This window comes from Esox lucius, chromosome 14, assembly GCF_011004845.1.
Source record: "Esox lucius isolate fEsoLuc1 chromosome 14, fEsoLuc1.pri, whole genome shotgun sequence".
NCBI classification, from domain to species: Eukaryota; Metazoa; Chordata; class Actinopteri; order Esociformes; family Esocidae; genus Esox; species Esox lucius.
This window is the reverse complement of record NC_047582.1, coordinates 224675-248293: the sequence shown is the minus strand read 5'-3', so window position 1 is coordinate 248293 and position 23619 is coordinate 224675. Positions and strand designations below refer to the sequence as shown.

The following is a 23619-nucleotide window of genomic DNA, read 5'->3' as shown; positions in this document are numbered from 1 at the left end:
CAACACAGGAAACACAAAGTGTTTTTCAGAAGGCTTTTTGCCAGACTGTTTAAGGATTTTTTTTTTTGACTGTTTTTTTTTCTTCTCCCTTGCAATGTAGATATTTTGATCCATCTGATGAAAAATGTGAACATAAGCTAAATGATAGGTCAGTTTTTTTTAAAAGGCTTTTTGACTGACTATTTTATTTAAGTTTAAGTTATGTTCCTAAATACCAGTTTTAAAAGGCTGTATTTGCCTTGCACATTTAAACCTGACTTAACTTGATCTTTGTTTGCACTTAAAGGGAATTCCCTATTGTTTACAATTGTTCTAGTTGCTTCTTAACTTGAACATTGCACAGAAGAATCAGTTATGCAACCAAATATTATTATACAGAATATTGATGTTCCTGACTACAACTTGCACTTTAAAAGCACTATGTGATCAGTGTTTTATGTTGTCATGATCCATAAATACAACAATAAATTGCTTGTTGACTGGCAAAAGCAGAATAAATGTCAGTATTTTTTTTGCTATTATCATCACAAACATTATCGTGAGCTATTTAACAATACCGTGAGCTTTTCCACAATACCGCAATAAATATCGTACAGTGAGGTCAATATCGAAATTGTATCGTACCGTGAGATTTTGATATCGTTACATCCCTAGTCATTAACCACTACACCATGGAGCTTTAAGTATAGCCTCGTCTCTATCCTGAACAAATCCTCTTTTGACACTGGCCGGTTTTTTAGTTCATTGGCCACTCGTAAATTAAATTCATATAGTTAAACTGACTAATCTTTCTTACTAGGTTTACCTCTACCACAAATAGCGGCTATGTATTGCGTATGCCACTGGCCGTTTTAACAGCGTATTAGCCAGTAATAAACTTTACCGTATCTACTAACTTACTGGAATAGTCATAAGAATTGAGCAGTTGCCAGAGAGTCTGCCAAAGCTATTTCATTTCATGGCATAAGAACGTATTTTTTTCTTTCATGGCAAAACAACATACATTTCTCTTTCATATTCAGTTAGGTCTAGGGCTGTGCAATTAATCGCAATCGCAAAAAAAACGCGATTTAAGCACATGCGATTTCTAAACCGCATAAGGCTGCGATTTTATCTATTAATTTATTTAGATTTTTATACAGAATGCGTTCTTGTGCGCATGATTTTAATATGTTAACCAACCAGATCTTACGCAGCGCACAGCTAAGCTGAGCGGGAGAAAGATGTTAACCAATCAGAGCTCACTCAGCGCACGACGAAGCTGAGCGGGAGAACCGAATAGGCGAGCGGGAGGAAAGAACATAAAATATGGATGCAGGTCAAAATAAAAATGAATTGGTGCCAAAAAGAAATTCAACGTCAGTCGTTTGGGAGTATTTTGGATTCAGGAGAGAGGATGTGTCACAGAGCAAGGTAATTTGCAAGACTTGTGAAATGATTATTCCAACGAAACGGAGCAATACTACAAATCTGTTCCAACACTTAAAACAGCGTCATAAAAAACTGCATGATCAATGCATGTCGAAAAAAAGTCAATCGACACAAACAAAAGCACACATAGCCAGCCCGAACAGCCTGAACAAGTATCCATTGCTCAAGCATTTGCAAGCGCCGTGCCTTATGAGAAAGGATCAAAACGGCACAAAGAAATTACAGACGCAATCACCTATCATATATGCAAAGATATGATGCCTGCGCACATCGTCAGTAAAGACGGCTTCCGAAGACTAATTCAAACACTTGACAAAAGATACCAGCTGCCATCTCGCACTCATTTCACACGATTTGCTATTCCCGAAATGTATGAGAAATGTAAGGCGGGCGTTGAACACGAGCTCAAGCAGGTGAAATACTTCGCCACGACCACAGATTTGTGGTCCAGCAGAACGATGGAGCCATACATGAGTTTAACGGTCCACTATATGAATGACAACTTTGAAATGAAAAGTCGATGTTTGCAAACAGCATTCTTCCCAGAAGATCACACTGGAGAAAATATATCTGAAGGTTTAAAAGAAGCTTTAGCATCATGGGGACTTTGTGAAGAGCAACAAGTGTCTATCACCACAGACAATGGAACTAATATAGTGAAGGCTGTCACTTTGAACAACTGGACACGATTGCAGTGCTTCGGACACAGACTGCATTTGGCAATTGGTAAGTTAGATTTTATTATACATTTATTATACTTCACATTAAGTAATGTATAATTTACATTAGGACACTTTGTAGGGCATACTTTTTTATTAAGAAACAAATTGCGCAAAGATGTTTAATATGAAAACGTATTATAATGTTTTGTAATAGTATTTTCAACTGGTACCATAGTTTGTACCATAAGTCTGAAGGAAACCGATTGTCATCAGAAATTTTTGGATGTCATTTTCTTTTTCTTTTTCCATAACTTACATGCCTGATAAAGCAGCCGAGCGTTGCAATGCTTTGTATATAGCGTTACCAAGGAAACCGCTCTCTGTTAACGTTAGTTCATGTCAGCCTCCTACTGGCGGAGAATGAATTTGCATATATGTCGCCACAAATACTAATATTTTAGCTAACAATAAACAATTTTCTTTTTCAGCATTTATTCATTCTTGTTAATGTTAGTTCATGTCACTACAGCTATTCATGTTAGTTCATGGTACATTAACTAATGTTAACAATGACAACGTTTGATTATAATGTATTAATAAATGCTAAAATTAACATGAACTAACATTATTAGTATTGCTCCTTGTCAGTTCATTTTAGCTAATGTATTAACTAGTTGTTAACAAATAGCACCTTTTTGTAAAGTGTTACTCAATAGTTTTATATTTAAATGAATGAAATACACAATTTCATTATGTTTTACAATATTTTATTTTTTAGAAAATGCAATCAAAGATGAACCTCGCATTTCCCGAGCCAACGGTTTGTGTAAAAAGCTAGTGGGACATTTTTCCCACAGTTGGAAAAAAAAGATGTTAGCCGAAGCCCAGGAAGAACTCCAGCTTCCCCAACATGCCCTCATAACATCATGCCCAACAAGATGGGGCTCAATGCAACAAATGATAGACAGGGTTTTGGAGCAACAGAGGGCACTGTCCCAGGTCCTGTCAGCTGACCGTAAAACAAGACACCTAGTGCCCCAATGGCAAGACACAGATGTTCTAGAATCTGTAAGTAAGGCATTAGGTCCACTTCAGGAGTTCACGGATGCCCTTTCCAGTGAAAACTACATCAGTGTGTCGTATGTGAAACCGGTTCTTCACCTGCTGAACACCAAGATACTTGCAGTGGAGGATGAAGATACTGACTTGACAAAGACTATAAAGTCAAAAATTCTGAACTACCTCAACAAACATTATGAGGATGAAACTACCCAAGAGCTTCTGGATACAGCAACATTTTTGGATCCAAGATTCAAAACCAGCTACACTGATGAGGTTAAACTTCCAAACATTAAGGCCAGGGTCATGTCTGACATGGAAATGAGTTCACACAAGGTGAGTTAATTTATGTAAACTGGATGAAACTGTCATCTCCTTAGATAAACACTATTTCATATGGCTTTTTAATCTTTTCTTTCTGTTCTGTATGTCGAAGGATACATCTGAATCTGTGAGTAACACATGCAGAGAGAATCCTGACATCGATCTACCTCCACAAGGCAAAAAAGCACGGAAGTCCTTAGGAAGCTTCTTCAAAACGACATCAGCCATGCCAGCAGCTCTGCGACTTGAAGAAGCCATAGCCGCGGAGTTAAACAGCTACCTGCTTTCTCCATCCATTGACAGTGAGGAAGATCCTCTGAAATGGTGGAGACTCCATCAGATACATTTTCCAAGAATGAGCAGGGTTGCACAAAAGTATCTTTGTATTCCTGCCACCAGCTCACCTTCGGAGAGAGTGTTTAGTACTGGGGGAAATGTGGTGACATGTCACCTGTCATGCTTAAAACCAGAAATGGTGGACATGCTGGGTTTTCTTGCAAAAAACCTTTAAGAGAGCAATCTGTTTTTTTTTTTTTTTTTTTTTGATTTAGGTTAGTTTTTAATTATTGTTATGACTGGAATTGAGGCTAGTTAATCTTTATTTTTTTCATGTTGTCTGTTTAAGACAATTTATTACAGTTTTATCAAGCAGTTAGTACTACTGTGTACAGTTTGTTATTACTGTAACTAGAGTTTGAGGTTAGTTAATCTTAATTTATTTTATGTTGTCTGTTTTAAAGACAATTTTACTACAGTTTTGTTTATTAAACTTAATACTATGTTATTTCATTGTGAAATGTTTTGTTATGCACTTCTTGTGCACTGAATACATTTAGAATGTATGGCTGTAGCTTGTTTGAAAAAGCAAAAACAGTTGCCAAAATCGCAAATAAAATCTCAATCGCAATATTCGTTCTAAAAATCGCAATATGATTATTTTGTCCATATTGCACAGCCCTAGTTAGGTCCGTAAATAATTGTACACTGACAATTTATTTTGTCTGTTTACCAAAATATATTCAAGTTAAAGTTAAATTAAGAATATTGCCTTAAAGTATAGCCTCAACTTTCATCTGAGGGTATTCCCATCAAAATTGGACGAAGGGTTTAGGAATTACAGCTCTTTAACATGTAGCCCCCTCTATTTCAAGGGACCAAAGCAATTGGACAATTTACTCAAAAGTTGTTTCATGGACAGGTGTGGGCTATTCCTTTGTTAATTATTCATCAATTAAGCAGGTAAAAGGTCTGGAGTTGATTCCAGGTGTGGTACTTGCATTTGGAAGCTGTTGCTGTGAACCCACAACAAACAGTCAAAGGAGCTCTCAATGCAAGTGAAACAGGCCATTCTTAGGCTGCAAAAAAAAAAAAATCCATCCGCTCAGATTCAGCCAAATTCAGCAAAGTTGATAGGACAGCGCTTCACTTTACAGATGGAAAATGACCCAAAAGATACAGCGAAAGCTACCAAGATGTTTTTTAAGGCAAAGTGGAGGAATATTCTGCAATGGCCGAGTCAATCACCTGATCTCAACACAATTGAGCATACATTTCACTTGCTCAAGGCAAAACTTAAGGCAAAAAGACCAACGAACAAAGAATAACAACTGAAGACAGTTGCAATAAAGGCCTGTAAAAGCATCACAATGGAGGAAACCCAGCATTTGATGTCCATGTTTTCCAAACTTCAGTCATTGCCTACAAAGATTCTTGACACAGTATTAAAAATGTTTAAAAACATTTTATGATTTTGTTAATTCATCCAATTACATTTGAGCCCCTGAAATGAGGGGACTGTGTATGAAAATGGTTGCAATTCCTAAACGTTTCAAACAATATTTTTGTTCCATGGCTTGAATTAAATCTGAATGTCTACACTCAGTTGTTCAATTTCAAATCCATTGTAGTGGCGTCCAGAGCTAAGATTTATTAATTGTCAGTGTCCAAATATTTCTCGAACTAATTGTATTTATGAACAATTAAACAGTAGTATTCAAGACAAGTTGTTAATTGCTAATAATATAAATGTTACCACCACAAAAGTTTTTGGGGGGAGGGATTTTTATACAACTATCTTTTATACAGACAATTGTAGAAAGGACAACGTAGAAATGTTTACTTTTCAAGAGAAATTAAACATTAACGAGTGAAGGTTTAGTTGAGACGTGAAAAGAGACTGCCACCACACAACTGGATCCCCAGAAATTCTTCGGGAAAAAAATACTGAATACATTTCAGTAGCACTGCATTATGGGAATTATTGTAAAGATACAACATTACTTCACTATTTCCATTGTAAATATATGAAGTTATTGAAATCTTTCCAACTTGATTCACAAGACTCAATTCAGTATACTACTTACAGTAGCTGAGGCAGGCATCCTTCCAGACATCAGCTGATATACTGTCTGCAAAGGGTCATTGATGGGCAGACTATTGGCAAATCTGAGCATCACAAGAAAAAAAGGACAATACTGTAATCTCCTGTCAACATATTCGCCCTCAAAGAAACACTTCTCCTGCCTACACAGATGAGGGCTGTACTTAAATATACTAGGCTCCTCAATTGGTGTTGTACATCCAAACTATGGCTGTTGTCATGCCATGTTTTATATCAAAATATGGGTTGGACTTCGTAAGAGAACTACATGCTCTCGTGTGTCTAAAAAGTACTTCGGAATAAACTACCTCCTAATTTATAATCAGTAATCAACATTAGAGTTATAACTCATAAAAGCAGGTCTCAAGCATGGATTACACTCTAGACCCGCTGTAAGAGACCTTGATCTCAGTCTGTGTTCCTAGATGAAATAAAGGTAAAATAATTGTTAGCCACATCAGCGATAAGGGTTGACACAGACAGCACGCAACAGATTGAAATGCTTCCTCTTAACCCACCTGGTCATGACGCGAGCATGTGTTCGGCTGTCCATCTTACTGGCTAGCAACAAGGCATGGCCCCACAAACCACCCTTCATGGCTGCCTCCAGGGCGTCCTACACACACACAACGGCACAGACAGGGGTTTACACGGGGCGGGGGGGGGTCAAACGATAGTTTCATGGGAGGCAGTCTTGTGCCTCTCTGATGAGGAAAGACATTTCGAATGCAGTAATCTCTCTTTTATACAGTGGGGAGAACAAGTAATTAATACACTGCCGATTTTGCAGGTTTTCCTACTTACAAAGCATGTAGATGTCTGTAATATTTATCATTACAGTACACTTCAACTGTGAGGGACAAAAATACAGAAAATCACATTCTATGATTTTTAAATAATTAATTTGCATTTTATTGCATGACATAAGTATTTGATCACCTACCAACCAGTAAGAATTCCAACTCTCACAGACCTGTTTGTTTTTATTTAAGAAGACCTCCTGTTCTCCACTCATTACCTGTATTAACTGCACCTGTTTGAACTTGTTACCTGTATAAAAGACACCTGTCCACACACTCTCAATCAAACAGACAGACTCCAGCCTCTCCAAAATGGCCAAAACCAGAGAGCTGTGTAAGGACAATGGAAGAAGTTCAAGATGACGGTCAATCTCAGTCTAGGGCTCCATACAAGATCTCCCCTAGTGGGGCATCAATGATCATGAGGATAGTGAGGGATCAGCCCAGAACTACACAGCAGGACCTGGTCCATGACCTGAAGAGAGCTGGGACCACAGTCTCAAAGAAAACCATTAGTAACACACTACGCAGTCATGGATTAAAATCCTGCAGTGCACGCAAGGTCCCCCTGCTCAAGCCAGCGCATGTCCAGGCCCGTTTGAAGTTTGCCAATGACCATCTGGATGATCCAGAGGAGGAATGGGAGGTCATGTGGTCTCATGTGGTCTGATAGCTTTTTGGTCTAAACTCCACTCGCCGTGTTTGGAGGAAGAAGAAGGATGAGTACAAGCCATCCCAACCGTGAAGCATGGAGGTGGAAACATCATTCTTTGGGGATGCTTTTCTGCAAAGGGGACAGGACGACTGCACCGTATTGAGGGGAGGGTGGATGGGGCCATGTATCGCGATATCTTGGCCAACAACCTCCTTCCCTCAGAAAGAGCATTGAAGATGGGTCATGGCTGAGTCTTCCAGCATGACAACGACCCGAAATACACAGCCAGGGCAACTAAGGAGTTGCTCCGTAATAAGCATCTCAAGGTCCTGGAGTGGCCTAGCCAGTCTCCAGACCTGAACCCAATAGAAAATCTTTGGAGGGAGCTGAAAGTCTGTATTGCCCAGCGACAGCCCCGAAGCCTGAAGGATCTGGAGAAGGTCTGTATGGAGGAGTGGGTCAAAATCCCTTCTGCAGTGCGTGCAAACCTGGTCAGAACTACAGGAAACGCATGATCTCTGTAATTGCAAACAAAGCTTTCTGTACCAAATATTAAGTTCTGCTTTTCTGTTGTATAAAATATTTGTGTCATGCAATAAAATGCTAATTAATTACTTAAAAATCATACAATGTGATTTTCTGGATTTTGGTTTTAGATTCCATCACTCACAGTTGAAGAGTACCTATGATAAAAAGTTCAGGCTTCTACATGCTTTGTATGTGTATCAAATACTTGTTCTTCCCACTGTGTGGGTGGGCACACACACAAACGTCATAACATTTTAATATCATCAAAAAGTTCAAAAAGTGAAACTTGTATATTATATTCATTCATTACACAGAGACTGATATATTTTAATTGTGATGATTATAACTGACAACTAATGAAAATCCCAAATTCAGCATCTCAGAAAATTAGAATATTACTTAAGACCAATACAAAAAAAGTTTTTTTAGAAATATTGGCCAACTGAAAAGTATGAACATGGAAAATTATGAGCATGTACAGCACTCAATACTTAGTTGGGGCTCCTTTTGCCTGAATTACTGCAGCAATGCGGCGTGGCATGGAGTCGATCAGTCTGTGGCACTGCTCAGGTGTTATGAGAGCCCAGGTTGCTCTGATAGTGGCAGTCAGCTCTTCTGCATTGTTGGGTCTGGCGTATCGCATCATCCTCCTCACAATACCCCATAGATTTTCTATAGGGTTAAGGTCAGGCGAGTTTGCTGGCCAAATAAGAACAGGGATACCATGGTCCTTAAACCAGGTATTGGTAGCTTTGGCACTGTGTGCAGGTGCCAAGTCCTGTTGGAAAATGAAATCTGCATCTCCATAAAGTTGGTCAGCAGCAGGAAGCATGAAGTGCTCTAAAACCTTCTGGTAGACTGCTGCGTTGACCTTGGACCTCAGAAAACACAGTGGACCAACACCAGCAGATGACATGGCACCCCAAACCATCACTGACTGTGGAAACTTTACACTGGACTTCAAGCAACATGGATTCTGTGCCTTTCCTCTCTTCCTCCAGACTCTGGGACCTTGATTTCCAAAGGAAATGCAAAATGCATTTTCGTCAGAGAACATAACTCAACAGCAGTCCAGTCCTTTTTGTCTTTAGCCCAGGCGAGACGCTTCTGACGCTGTGTTTTATTCAAGAGTGGCTTGACACAAGGAATGCGATCCGCTGAAACCCATGTCTTGCATACGTCTGTGCGTGGTGGTTCTTGAAGCACTGACTCCAGCTGCAGTTCACTCTTTGTGAATCTCCCCCACATTTTTGAATGGGTTTTGTTTCACAATCCTCTCCAGGGTGCGGTTATCCCTATTGCTTGTACACCTTTTTCGACCACATCTTTCCCGTCCCTTCGCCTCTCTATTAATGTGCTTGGACACAGAGCTCTGTGAACAGCCAGCCTCTTTAACTATGACCTTTTGTGTCTTGCCCTCCTTGTGCAAGGTGTCAATGGTCGTCTTTTGGACAGCTGTCAATTCAGCGGTCTTCCCCATGATTGTGTTGCCTACAGAACTAGACTGAGAGACCATTTAAAGGCCTTTGCAGGTGTTTTGGGTTAATTAGCTGATTAGAGTGTGGCACCAGGTGTCTTCAATATATAACCTTTTCACCATATTCTAATGTTCTGAGATACTGAATTTGGGATTTTCATTAGTTGTCAGTTATAATCATCAAAATTAAAAGGAATAAACACTTGGAATATATCAGTCTGTGTGGAATGAATGTATACATTATACAAGTTTCACTTTTTGAAACTTTTTGATGATATTCTAATTTAATGACCAGCACCTGTGTATATATATATATAAAAAAGGCTAAATATGAAGCCTTAATTCAAGCTTTTCTCAAAGAAAAATTTACAAATATTACTTCTTACATAATTATACATTATTTCATGACATTTCTTCCTGGTTTTGATTTTGTTCAACCAGTTGGAATGGACTGTTGACTTTCCAAATCTCATGCATTGAGATAAGTTTGTTGTGTTGCGTGTTGTTCCAACTACCGCCTAACAATAAATAGTATATTCTGATTGCCCAAATTGAGGGTTACAGCTGGTCATTTGTTGTCCTAAAATAACAGAACACAAGGGAAGACGTGGAGTTGGAGCACTTGTTGATATGTTTTGACTGACAGGATCATGTGGTTCCCTTTCCAGGCACCAACCTTTTCAAGAATAATCTGAATTATTATTTATAAGTAGGCATAGGGATTCTAAAACCAAGTCCTAATAAATTGTATACAAATACAAATCAATATAGCGAGGATAACTCACCAGTAGTGTTATTTTGATTGTGTGTGGAAATAAAAAGATCAAAATTGCAGTATACAATCCAAAAAAGATCCAGATATAAAATGCCAAATTGCAGCTTTCTGCAGTTTAGAAATCGCACATGTTCAAATCACAATTCTATTATGAATTCAGTTGTCAAAAGAAAATTCCTATGAAAAAATAAATGTTTCATCTTGTCTAGCAAAAACAGACATTGTCTCCTAGTCCCCAGTTAACATATACCGGAGAGTTCAAGTTCGATGGCATTCTTACTTTCTTGCGGCCAAAAAGAAGAAGTTCCCTGAAGCGCTCAGTTTCCTTGCCTACGTTCTCTGGAACAGTCATGAAGGTGTCTGATAGAAGGGACAGTGGTCCGGCCCCTGGTTCCTCTTCGGCCCGTGCCAGTGGCTCATTGTTGAAGTCAATCAGATTTGCCTCGTTAGGTGATTTGCCTGGCAACCACACTGAGCGATGCTCCTTCAGAAGCAGATCAGCTAGGTCTGTCCCTACCACAGTCTAATGAGAGGGAAAGAAAGACATTGGGGATAATACAAATGTCAGTTTAAGACACCAAACATTTTGAACAATTAACAAAATGGCTTATACAGTAGATATAAAACTTCTTAACACCCCTGTTCAGAAGCCAGGTTCTTGTGATGTAAAAGAATGAGGCAAAGATAAATAATGTCAGTACTTTTCCCACATTTAATGTGACATAAAACATGAACAATTGAATTGAAAAACAAACTAATACTTAGTTGAAGCACCTTTTGATTTTATTACAGCGCTCAGTCTTTTTGGGTAGGAGTCTATAAGCATGGCACATCTTGACGTGGCAATATTTGCCCACTCTTCTTTGCAAAAGTGCTCCAAATATGTCAGATTGGGAGAACATCTCTTGTACACAGCCCTCTTCAGATAACCCCACAGATGTTCAATTGGATTCAGGTCTGGGCTCTGGCTGGCCCATTCCAAAATGTTAATCTTCTTCTGGTGAAGCCATGCTTCTGTGGATTTGGATGTGTGCTTTGGGTTATTGTCGTGCTGAAAGGTGAACTTCCACTTCATCTTCAGCATCCTAACGCATGCCTGAAGGTTTTGTGCCAAAATTGTCTGGTATTTGGAACTGTTCATAATTCCCTCCACCCTGACTAAGGCCCCGGTTCCAGGTGAAGAAAAGCATCACCAAACCATTATGCTGCCACCACCATGCTTCATTGGGGGTATGGTGTTCTTTGGGTGATGTGGTGTCGTTTTTGCGCCAAACATACCTTTTAGAATTTAAAGCCACAAAGTTCAACCTTGGTTTCATCAGACCATAACACATTTTCCCCACATGCTTTTGTTTTTGCAAACTTCAGCCAGGCCTGCATGATTTTCTCAGTTAGAAAAGGCTTCCGTCATGCCACCCTACCCCATTTATATGAAAAATACAGGAGATTGTTGTCACATGTGGCACACAGCCTGTACTTGCCAGAAATTCCTGCAGTTCCTTTAATGTTGCTGTAGGTCTCTCGGAAGCCTCCCTGACCAGTTTTCTTCTCGTGTTTTCATACGTTTTGGAGGGACATCCTGTTCTTGGTAATGTCTTTGTTGTGCTATATTTTCTCCACTTGATGATGACTGTCTTCACTGTGTTCCATGATATATCTCATGCTTTGGACATTCTTTTGTACCCTTCGCCTGACTGATATCTTTCAACAATGAGATCTCTCTGATGCTTTGGAAGCGCTCTGTGAACCATGGCTTTAACCATGGCAACTAAGAAAACTGTGTGATTAATCAGTCACTTTAAATGGTGGCAGGTGTGTAATGACTTCTATTTAACATGAGTTTGAACGTGATTGGTTAATTCTGAGCCACATCCCCAGTTATAAGAGGGTGTGTACACTTACGCAACAAGGAACTTTTCATTTTTCCCCCTTCAAAGATTTCAGTTTGTTTTTCAATTGAATTGTTCACATTATAAGACGCAATAAAGGAGGAAAAGTTTCTAACATGATTTATTTGTCTCATTCTTTAACATCACAAGAACCTGGCATTTTAACAGGGTTGTATAAACGTTTTATATCCAAAAATCGTGGGTCAACAGTGGTATCTGTGCCATGCTGAAGGCACGGACTGCAGCATTCAACTCTGACAAAACAGATCCACAGAGGATGCCATCACTCTGACCCTCCACTCTGCACTCTCTCATCAGGACAAAAGGAACACATATGCGAGAAAGCTGTTCATGGACTATAGCGCCGCCTTCAACACCATTGTGCCTCACAAGCTGACGGTTAAGCTCAGGGATCTGGGTTTCAACCCCACTATGTGCACATGGACCCTGAACTTCCTGACGCGCTGACCCCAGGTGGCGCGGATGGGCAACACCACCTCCTCCGCACTGACTCTCAGTACTAATTCCCCCCAGGGCTGTGTGTTGAGCCCGCTCCTGTACTCTCTCTTCACCCATGACAGCAACTAACATCTCCAACACCATCGTTAAGTTTGCTGACGACACCACCATTATAGGCCTGATCTCTGACAAATACGAGTCAGCCAATAGAGACAGGGTAAGGTCACTGACTACGTGGTGTCAGGATAACAACCTCCTGGTCAATAGGTGTTTCTCAATGTCAAGGAAGGATCCTTCGAAGCCAGAATTTGAAGAATGCTACGTCATCGATGTCCGTCGAAGGACCGTTCCAATGTCGAGGATCCTCCGAATCCTACCAAGGACTGAGTCCTTCGTTCGGAGAATTTCCCATAGACGGCGAAGGATGCATAAGTGCATCCTTTGCGGCCCCAAATCACCCACAATCCAACGCGCACAGCTTTTGCCAGCTTGTAAAAATAAATTAAATGGCGGAACTAAGCGGGGAGTTGGAGCGGCATCGCTGACGGCGAAATAATAATTTAAATGTAAGTATCTTTAGTGTTTGCTGTACATTTGTTATCACCGTTAATGTGTTAAATCAATGTAAAGCATAACGCTTTAATGCTGGTACAAATAGCTATCATAATTAGGTAGATATATAACGTTAGCTAACTGAACCTATCTTTTAACATTAGGCTGTTAGCTAGCTTGGCGTCTTTTTTACCATTTGTGTTTGTAAAGTTTAATGTCCAGTGGCATTTTCATCTCTTTTTATAAGCCGTTAATGTCACGGCACGTCACGTTAGCAGATATTTTGAAAATGTTGTGTTTATCAGTTGTAGCTTCAGGATGGTAGGTAACGCTGCACCTTGTTAACTTCACTAGCAACGTTAAATGAAAGCTAAAATGTATGTGTAGTTTCCCATGTTACAAGTATAATGTTCTGTAACGTTTCGTTATAGCATTCATAACTGTAAACATATTTTTCTTGTGTTTGATCTCTTAACAGGGACTAAGGAACAAACGTAGACTGTCACCGGGGATGGGAAAGCCAAAGACAAGCAGGGAGACAGATGTTGAATAGATTATTTGCTATATTTGAGATTGACATTCTAAAAATAAATGCATGAAATTAACTGGTTTGTCTGTGTAATAAATTTTTTGGGTGTGTATATTATATAAACTGTTGTTCAATGTGTATTTTTCCATCAAATTGTGATCTGCACATAGGAAACTTGTAGCTGAATAATTATTAAGATTGTACCTGTTTTAATAACTTGTTAGGTATACAAGCTCTAAAAAGACATTAATGAAACATCTTTATTATAACATTTATTCAAACATGACTATAAGCTGTACACAAGTATATTTAACAAGAAGCGGCAATCAGCTGCCGATGATGGGGATGCTTCCAGACTGTAGACAGAAGGAGAAAGCTTTAGGTTAGTCTAATTATCCAACCTGTTCTGGTAAGATAACAATTGTATATATTTACACATGCTGTAACATAATGGTAATTTCTTCATCATGGTCTTAACTGACAACTGCTGACCATTTGACACTTACACCTACCTTTTACTGTGTTAGTGGGTGTTTATCAATGGTGTTATTATGACTTTTCCTATGTTGGTTGTAGCTTGTGCGTTTACAGTACTATTTAACCTTTCTCACTTGCAGTTTACTGCCTATCATACTGCCTGTGGCAACCTTTATTAGCAGGTAGCATTTACCTTGTTGTTCATGTTTTGCACCTCATTTGTCTGAAAGCTAGAAGCTACTGGACAATGAGCTAACGTTACATACATGCAGTAAACTACAAGCTAATGTAAACGGTTAGCTACTGAAAGCTTAATGTAATTAAGATTAATTAATGCAATTCTCCTTACCGGTAAGTGTTATGAAAACTACAAACATTAACTCCCACGAGGGTTTACTTTATTGACATTAAATTAATAACACAAAACGACCATTGCTTATATTATAGCTTATTAGTGTCGGTAACGTTACCTACCTTCGAACGTTGCGGGCAAAGTTGTCGACAGAGTATTCTCCTCCTGCAAGCAGACTGACACTGATTCACCTCCTCCATCGCAACAAAAAATTGAAGAGCACCGTTTACAGTTCCAACTCGATTTCGTCCAGTGTTTTGAAATGTAGCGCGGAAGAGAAGGCGAAACATTTTCAATGACGCAAGCACGCAATGACGTGCACTTGCTAGCCTGTTCCATTGTACGTGTTCTTCGAATGCTAAGGAGGAGCCTGTCCTAGCCTCTGAAGGATCCTTCCTTGGAAGGACTAGTCCTACCAAGGAAGGATCCTTGACATTGAGAAACAACTAATATCAGTAAAACAAAGGAGATGATTTTTGATCACAGGAAGCAGCGGCGGGAAGACCACACCCCCATACACATAAATGGATCTGCAGAAGAGAGGGCACAACATCAGGTTCCTCTGGGTCAACATCAGTGATGACCTGACCTAGTCTTATCACTCCAACGTTGTGGTGAAGGAGGCCATGAAACGGCTCTTATTCCGATGCCGATGCACTATCGAGTGTATCCTGACCGGCTGTGCCACTACCCGGGTATGGCAGCAGCACCGCCCTCGACCGCAAAGCACTTCAGTGGGTGATTAAAACAGCAGACAGCTTCACAATGTCTGACCTGCCATCCCTGCAAGATCTCTACACAGAGGTGTAGGAGGAGGAGCAAACAAATCATTACAGATCCTAGCCACCCATGCCACAGACTGTTTACCAAGCTGCCGTCAGGCAGAAGTGAGTAAATAATAGCGCAGTTTTACCAGCCATTGTTACGTTACTTGTAGCTAGGCATGCTAATGGCGTTCTAAAGACGACGTTCTAATCACACCAGTGTGATCGTACGCTTCAGGGACCACTCTAGCCTGATCACACTGGTGTGACCGTACGCGTCAAACGGTTAAGCAGTTCAAATACAGTGAATAGCCTGATATGGTACAAAGGTACAGTTGTACTCATAAGTTGGCATACTCTGGCAGAAAGTGACATTTTGGCATTGATTTTGAAAATGACTGATCACGCAACAAAACTGTCTTATTTAAGAAAATAGTGATCATATGAAGCCATTCATCATCACATAGTTGTCTCCTTTTTAAATCATAACAAATCACCCAAATGGCCCTGATCAAAAGTATACATACCCTTGAATGTTTGGCCTTGTGACAGACACACAAGGTGACATAGACAGGTAAAAATGATTTTTTAAATTGCAATTAGTGTCTGTGTATAAATAGTCAATGGGTTTGTTAGCTCCCACATGGATGCAGTGAGCAAGCTAGATACGGAGCCATCGGGAGCAGAAAAGAACTGTCAAAAAACCTGCATAACAAGGAAATGGTTATAAAAAGATATCTAAAGCCTTGCAAATGCCAGTCAGTACTGTTCAATCACTTATTAAAAAGCAGAAAATACAGGGATTTCTGGATACCAAGCCAAGTTCAGGTAGACCAAGAAAGATTTCTGCCAAAACTGCCAGACGAATTGTTAGGGATACAAAGAAAAACCCACAAGTAACCTTGGGAGAAATACAGGCTGCTCTAGAAAAGACGGTGTGGTTGTTTCAAGGACCACAATACGACAATACTTGAACCAAAATGAGCTGCATGGTCGAGTTGCCAGAAAAAAGCCTTTACAGCGCTATGCCACAAAAAAAGCCCAGTTACAATATGCCCAACACCACCTTGACACGCCTTGCATCTTCAGGCCCACTGTAATTTGGAGTAACGAGACCAAAATTGAGCTTTATGGTCATAACAACAAGAGTTATGTATGGAGAGGGATCAAGAACGCCTATAGTGAATAGAATACCATCCCCACTATGAAGCATGGTGGGGGCTCACTGATGATTGGGAGGGGGCTCTAATTTTTTCTTTGTTGCCATGTTTTGTTTTATGACCTACAGTTCTGTTATGACCTACAGTTGAATGTGAATCCCATAAGAAATAAAATACATGTATTTTGACGGCTCACTCATGTTTTCTTTACAAATGGTACATTTATTACCAATTCTCCAAGGGTATGCAAACTTTTGAGCACAACTGTATCTGGGATTGTTGCTGTTTAATAATTGAATTCCAAATATTATATAGCTTAATATCTATGCATCAGTCTAGTATAAGACACAAATCGGCATTAATCTTGAGAATAAGATTTAATCCAGTTAGGTTTTTAATAATGTGACTGTCAGTTCATAGAGGAACGCCTTCACTTTTTTCCATATGTAAGACATCCAGTTATAAATCTCAGTGGGAAGTGTGGGTGATAAGGTATTATGTTTGGAAAGGTAAAAGTTAAGAAACATAAAAGGAAATACAAAAATAAATAAATAAAAAGTGAAATAAAAAGAGAAATATGTAATATATTATATGTTATATGTATGAATATATTTATTGATACATTTATTTATTCACTGACTTATTTCCAATTTTGGCAGGTTTGGTCCACCGTATCAAATAGGCTGGGTGTAAAGTCGCTTTGATCACACACTTCCTCATTATAATGTTTGGTCAAATAATCAACTGAACCTCTTGATATATGGAGTTGCACCACATTATTTACTGTTTGAGTATTTGTGTTAACAACCCAGTGATCAATCGATTGCGGCCCGCCGGCTTTTGCTGCTGGTGGGCCGCAGGAGGCTATGGCTATGAATAAAAAAAAATTACTTTAGCTCTATTGCTTGTGTAAAGGACCTTTGTGTAGACATGTACAGAAAACACAGAAACAGCCGTCCCTGGCCATTGCTTACCATCACTTTTGCCCCGAACTGGTACCGGCTCAACTACTGGCCTATAGACTTGACTTTAATCACTTCATGGTGGACTGTTCTTTACTGTGTTTAAATGTGAATTGCATGCAAGGCAAGACAAACGCCATTTTTGCAAGCTAGGAATACCACGTTCTAGTAATGTGAAAACTGGATCATTTTAATTATCATTTTCTGTGACGTCGCCCGGTATGGCGCAGCCGGGGCCCCACCCTGGAGAAAGGCCCGGGGTTGGGGCTCGTACGCGAGTGCCTGGTGGCAGGGCCTTTCCCCATGGGGCCCGGCCGGGCTCAGCCCGAAGGTGCGACAGAGAGGATCGGGTGGCAGTAGAAAGGCAGGGGGCTAGACAACCCGATCCCTGGACACGGAAACTAGCTCTTGGGACGTGGAATGTCACCTCGCTGGCAGGGAAGGAGCCTGAGATCGTGCGAGAGGTTGAGAGGTTCCGACTAGAGGTAGTCGGGATCACCTCTACGCACGGCTTGGGCTCTGGAACCACACTCCTTGAGAGAGGATGGACTCTTCACCACTCTGGAGTTGCCCATGGTGAGAGGCGGCGGGCTGGTGTGGGTTTGCTTATAGCTCCCCAGCTCTGCCGCCATGTGTTGGAGTTTACCCCGGTGAACGAGAGGGTCGTTTCCCTGCGCCTACGTGTTGGGGATAGGTCTCTCAATGTTGTTTGTGCCTACGGCTGTTAGAAATCGGCGGTTTCGTATAGTGGTCAAATAATGTAGAACCCGTATCAAATCGAGGGAGAAGCTCGCTCAAGTTTATTGGAAAATTGCAGCACAGATGTCATTCGGTGAACGTTCCATTATCTTCTCACTGTAATGTTGGTTACCAGCTAGCCTATACATTAAGGGCGTTTCTAACTAAGACCATGTCTTTAGAAGTCAACCCCCCATGCCATATGACTACCGTAAACATTCCTACAGAGAGATAAACAGAGAGGTTTCTGTTAGAGAGATAATCTAAACAGAAAGGTTTCTGTTGTTCTCATTATCTAGGCACATTCACTTCCAATGAAATGTACATTCATATTGTAATTGTTAATGCTCAGATTCCACAGGGCCGAACGGCAGTGCAGAGTACCCGACCTTCTTGGAGTCTCTGGGAGGGGTGCTGGAAAGTGCTCCGACTGGGGACTCTATCGTTCTACTGGGGGACTTCAACGCCCACGTGGGCAACAACAGTGACACCTGGAGGGGCGTGATTGGGAGGAACGGCCCCCCTGATCTGAACCCGAGTGGTGTTCAATTATTGGACTTCTGTGCTAGTCAGAGTTTGTCCATAACGAACACCATGTTCGAGCATAAGGGTGTCCATCAGTGCACGTGGCACCAGACACCCTAGGCCGCAGGTCGATGATCAACTTTATCGTTTCATCTGACCTGCGGCCGTATGTCTTGGACACTTGGGTGAAGAGAGGGGCGGAGCTGTCAACTGATCACCACCTGGTGGTTAGTTGGATCCGATGGCGGGGGAGGAAGCTGGACAGACTCGGCAGGCCCAAGCGTACTGTAAGGGTCTGCTGGGAACGTCTGGCCGAGTCTCCTGATTTTTAACTCCCACCTCCGGCAGAGCTTCGACTGGATCCCGAGGGAGGCTGGAGATATTGAGTCCGAGTGGACCATGTTCTCCACCACCATTGTCGAAGCGGCCGCTCGGAGCGGTGGCCGTAAGGTCTCCGGTGCCCGAACCCGGTGGTGGACACCGGAAGTAAGGGATGCTGTCAAGCTGAAGGAGTCCTATCAGGCCTGGTTGGCTTGTGGGACTCCTGAGGCAGCAGACGGGTACCGACAGGCCAAGCGGACTGCAACCCGGGTGGTTGTGGAGGCAAAAACTCAGGCCTGGGAGGAGTTCGGTGAGGCCATGGAGAAGGACTATCGGCTGGCCTCGAAGAGATTCTGGCAAACCATCCGGCGCCTCAGGAGAGGGAAACAGTGCCCTACCAACGCTGTTTACAGTAGAGGTGGGCAGCTGTTGACCTCAACTGGGGATGTCGTCGGGCGGTGGAAGGAGTACTTCGAGGATCTCCTCAATCCCGCAGTCACGTCTTCCATTGAGGAAGCAGAGGATGAAGGCTCAGAGATGGACTCGTCCATCACCCGGGCTGAAGTCACAGAGGTGGTCAAGAAACTCCTCGGTGGCAAGGCACCGGGGGTGGATGAGATCCGCCCTGAGTACCTCAAGTCTCTGGATGTTGTGGGGCTGTCTTGGCTGACACGCCTGTGCAACATCGCGTGGCAGTCGGGGACAGTGCCTCTGGGATGGCAGACCGGGGTGGTGGTCCCTCTTTTTAAGAAGGGGGACCGGAGGGTGTGTTCCAACTATAGGGGGATCACACTTCTCAGCCTCCCCGGGAAAGTCTATGCCAGGGTTCTGGAGAGGAGAATACGGCCGATAGTAGAAGCTCGGATTCAGGAGGAACAGTGTGGTTTTCGTCCAGGCCGTGGAACACTGGACCAGCTCTATACCCTCTACAGGGTGATGGAGGGTTCATGGGAGTTTGCCCAACCAATCCACATGTGTTTTGTGGATTTGGAGAAGGCATTCGACTGTGTCCCTCACAGCATCCTGTGGAGGGTGCTTCGGGAATATGGGGTCCTGGGTCCTTTCCTAAGGGCTGTCAGGTCCCTGTACGACCGAAGCAGGAGCTTGGTCCGCATTGCCGGCAGTAAGTCAGACTTGTTCCCTGTGCATGTTGGACTCCGGCAGGGCAGCCCTTTGTCACCGGTTCTGTTCGTAATTTTTATGGACAGAATTTCTAGGCGCAGCCAGGGGCTGGAGGGTGTCAGGTTTGGGGACCACACGATTTCGTCTCTGCTCTTTGCGGATGATGTTGACCTGGAGGAAGTGTCTGGGGAGAGGAAAGTCTGGGCATCCCTGCTTAGACGTCTGCCCCCGCAACCCGGCCCCGGATAAGCGGAAGATGATGGATGGATGGATCATTTTAATGACTTGGTTCTTTAAAGGAACCGTATGTAAGAAATCTATTTCAATAAATCATAAAATGGCCCTGATGTGTCACTAGACATTAAGAAATCATGTTCATTTCAAATACTTATATCACTGACAACAGTAGTCTGGCCAGGATATTGTCATTTAAAAGTGAGAGTTGCAGCCCTCAACTGACGTGTTTTGGCCTGATGTGCCACCCTCCACCTATCTACCAATCACAAAGTCCGTAGTGTTTCGGGATCCGGGTGGCCAGCTCTGCTCTAACCTACCCTAACTCTAGTCGGATAAATAATGTCTAACGTTACGAAAGCTAAAAGACCTCGTTATAATTCCGAAATACGTTGTGACAAAGTCCGAAATAAAACAAGAATTTGTATAGGAGATGCCTTTAAAAGATGGAGACGGCTGAAAACGGAGAAGAATTTGAAGACAGACGCCAATGTTGCTAATGTTCTCCTGGACAGGTAAGATTCATGTTTGACTAACTTGTACTTGATGTCAATGGACATTTCATGTATTCATGACAGTCGAACAAAGTACGTTAGCTCAGATGGACGTATGCTAACATTAGCAATGCATTATCAAAACCCGTTTCTCTGTCCTTATGCTGAGACGCTGAGGAAAACAACATTAGCACGCCCATTATGGCAATTTAAAACGTAATTGAGACAGAAGCCTAACTTTACCTTGGAAAAAAATTATTCCTCATTCGTTCTTCGCGTATATTGTGGACTAAGTTACACGTGCTACAAGTTGACCAGTTATGACCATTGCTAATGTTATTTAGTTACTCTAAATCTTTTCTGATGGGACTGAAAACAACCCTGTGATAGCCATTGGTGATATTGAATTTGTCCCGCGTTATACTTGCTGTGGCAAATGTTTTCGTTATTTGTTAGCCTACTTATGACAAAAACTTTTGTACTTGTCTGAATCAGGCTGAAACAAGTGAGAGTAGTACAAGTGCTAACTCAAAATAAACATTCTCTACCTTTTGGGCTAGGCACTATGTTAGTGTTGGTTTGGAAGCACTAGGCGCAATTCCAAGGTAAAATAACTTTTTCTAATGTCCATAAAACTAATGAAAAGCACAGCGTAGCCTATGAAGTTAAATAAATTTGGCCCCCTTTTGAATGTTTTTTGTAGCCTACTTGTTTTTTATGCAAGTTCTAAAGCCAAAAATAGTAGAATGTCATGTAATCGTTCACATCACATATGTTAGCGTTATGGACGTGTGCTGCAGGGTAAGTAAAAAAATACAGCTGGCCGCTTTCACTTATAGCGTCAGCTAAATGAATAGCTGTATCTTTGATATTGGTTACACAGCGACATAGGCTTACGTTAACAATGTACTGTCACATACGAGCATACATCTTTACGATTATATTTGACTAATGGCAATTAGTAAATTTTTGCAATACATAATTACTTCGCAAAATATCTCTGTTAATTAAGCATAAACATAATTAACAGAAATAAAAATTGACTGTGTACGACTCGTCTTCACTTGCCATTGGAAGCTCGTAGAAGCAGCCTACATTTCTGCCCAAACCTGCAACTTGTCTGGCAACCTCGAGTCAGGGGGGAGGGGGAGGGGGATACACCACCCTACAGTATTTTTAAAGTGATTGCAGTACCAGTTTTGGCCACAATCCTACATACGGTTCCTTTAAGTCTCGTTCAGGAAAAGGAACAACTCTTTTTCAAAGTGTGTAAGGTATATACTATATGCTCTGAATCGGACGTCACAACGTGGATTATGACATTGTTTTACTACAATTTGATGAACTCCCAAAACAAATGAAGATAAAGATTTTTGGACATCGGACTGAAAATTATTGAACGCTGAGTCACCTACATAGCTATGGTGAGTTCTGTTCTGCATTATTATAACTAACCAAGTGTTGTTAGGTTACTGAGTAAGAACATAATGACTGTTTTGTCTTAAATAATTAATGTTTGCAATATTGCAATATTCTATTAACATTCAAATGATTTAGTCAAAGTCACTGGTAGCTTAACGCAAGTTCTAAACAATTGGCGGGAAAACAAGTTATAGAAACTGAGCTTGAAAAAAAACAGCATTGGCCTGAGATGAAATATCTACAGTAACCATTGCGTTCCTTCGTGTGTCCACAAGTTTGGTTGCTTCCTATTTTTTGTTTCTTCATTTTAAGTTCAGATGTTTTGTGCTTCTTCGCATATCAACAGTTGAACAGGTATGGTAACATTGTTAGCTAAATTGTGTTTTAGTGCAAGCTAGAATGTTATAATATAAGAGCTTATTCCTTGTAAATTTTATCAACTGATATGTAATGTTGGCTTAATCGTGTTTCTTTGTGTAACGTTATCCACATCATGTGGATAACATCTTAGGCAGTAACATTTAGCTAGACTAGCTAAACCTGGACTTGTTACAATTCCGTTACTGATGTGTCTTTGTATATCCACATTGTTTTTAACTGGCCTGTGTGTCTTATGCTGCCGTTTTTTTAGATCTCTTTTCAAAACATTGCTTTCAGGTCATGACGTTTTCTGTAGTTTTGTTCCTGTTGGAGGATGACTGCGTGGCAGTCTGTGGCTCAAAGGGGGACTTTGCTACTGGCCACCACACAGCATCATAAGCAGGAAGTCCTTCATCCACGACAAGTTTGCCTGAAATTTGAACCTTGGAATGAAAATGTGTTTTGCCGGGGAAATTCTTACAAACCTTAACTCTTCCCAGATACGTGAGTGACCGGTCCCCAGAGGAGCAAAAATCATTCCAGCTACCACCCCAAGGACACACATCACCCTGTGGATTGCAGCCCTGGAGGTACGTGAATTACATGTTGATCTCATAATTGCTGCAATGTTTACTTGGTTTCCCTATAAATACTTGTTCACCAACTTTTGTTTATTTTTAGGATGGAGCAAGCACAGCACTCCAACGCACCAGAGAGGTACTCCATGCCACCATGTAGAGGACTGCTACATAGGTATGTTTGGGTTCATTCACTTAACCCAGATGCCTAACTTGTTATGAAAGCATGTTGCTTCCAATTTTATTTGTAAATTTCCATTAAGTTTTAAGGGCAAGAAGGCAGAGGTTGGGGGAAGACACAGCGATTTTGGCAGACACAGCGATTTGAGTTCTGATTGTAAAATAATTATTCAGTCCTAAATATCTGGTTAACTTTACTTTCGGTACATTTGGAGAAGATCAAGCGGCTGAGTGAAGAGAAGGTCGAGCTGAGGGCACAGTTGGCTCTACAATCAGGAAAAAACAAAACTATGGTTGCGCTAGCATGTTTCGTGAAACATTTAATTTGTCTTGAATGTCATGCAATTCTCAAAATCATCTCAGACCATTGAAGTACAATATCTGTTTACTGTATTACAGGTGCCATTAGG

The 23619-nt window shown here is 41.3% G+C and overlaps 1 protein-coding gene across 8 annotated transcripts in view; it reads right to left on the bottom strand.

The window, feature by feature from the left end:
* Window positions 1-23619, bottom strand: part of sec16a (SEC16 homolog A, endoplasmic reticulum export factor) — a 91187-nt gene that overhangs the window by 53081 nt on the left and 14487 nt on the right. For all 8 annotated transcript variants that reach the window (XM_020044755.3, XM_010864551.4, XM_010864553.4 and 5 more), the window contains 3 exons: window positions 10372-10614; window positions 6375-6472; window positions 5840-5921 (listed from right to left, as the gene is read on the bottom strand). In XM_020044755.3, coding sequence (XP_019900314.2) covers window positions 5840-5921; window positions 6375-6472; window positions 10372-10614 — 423 coding nt within the window. The remainder of the gene's footprint in view (window positions 1-5839; window positions 5922-6374; window positions 6473-10371; window positions 10615-23619) is intronic.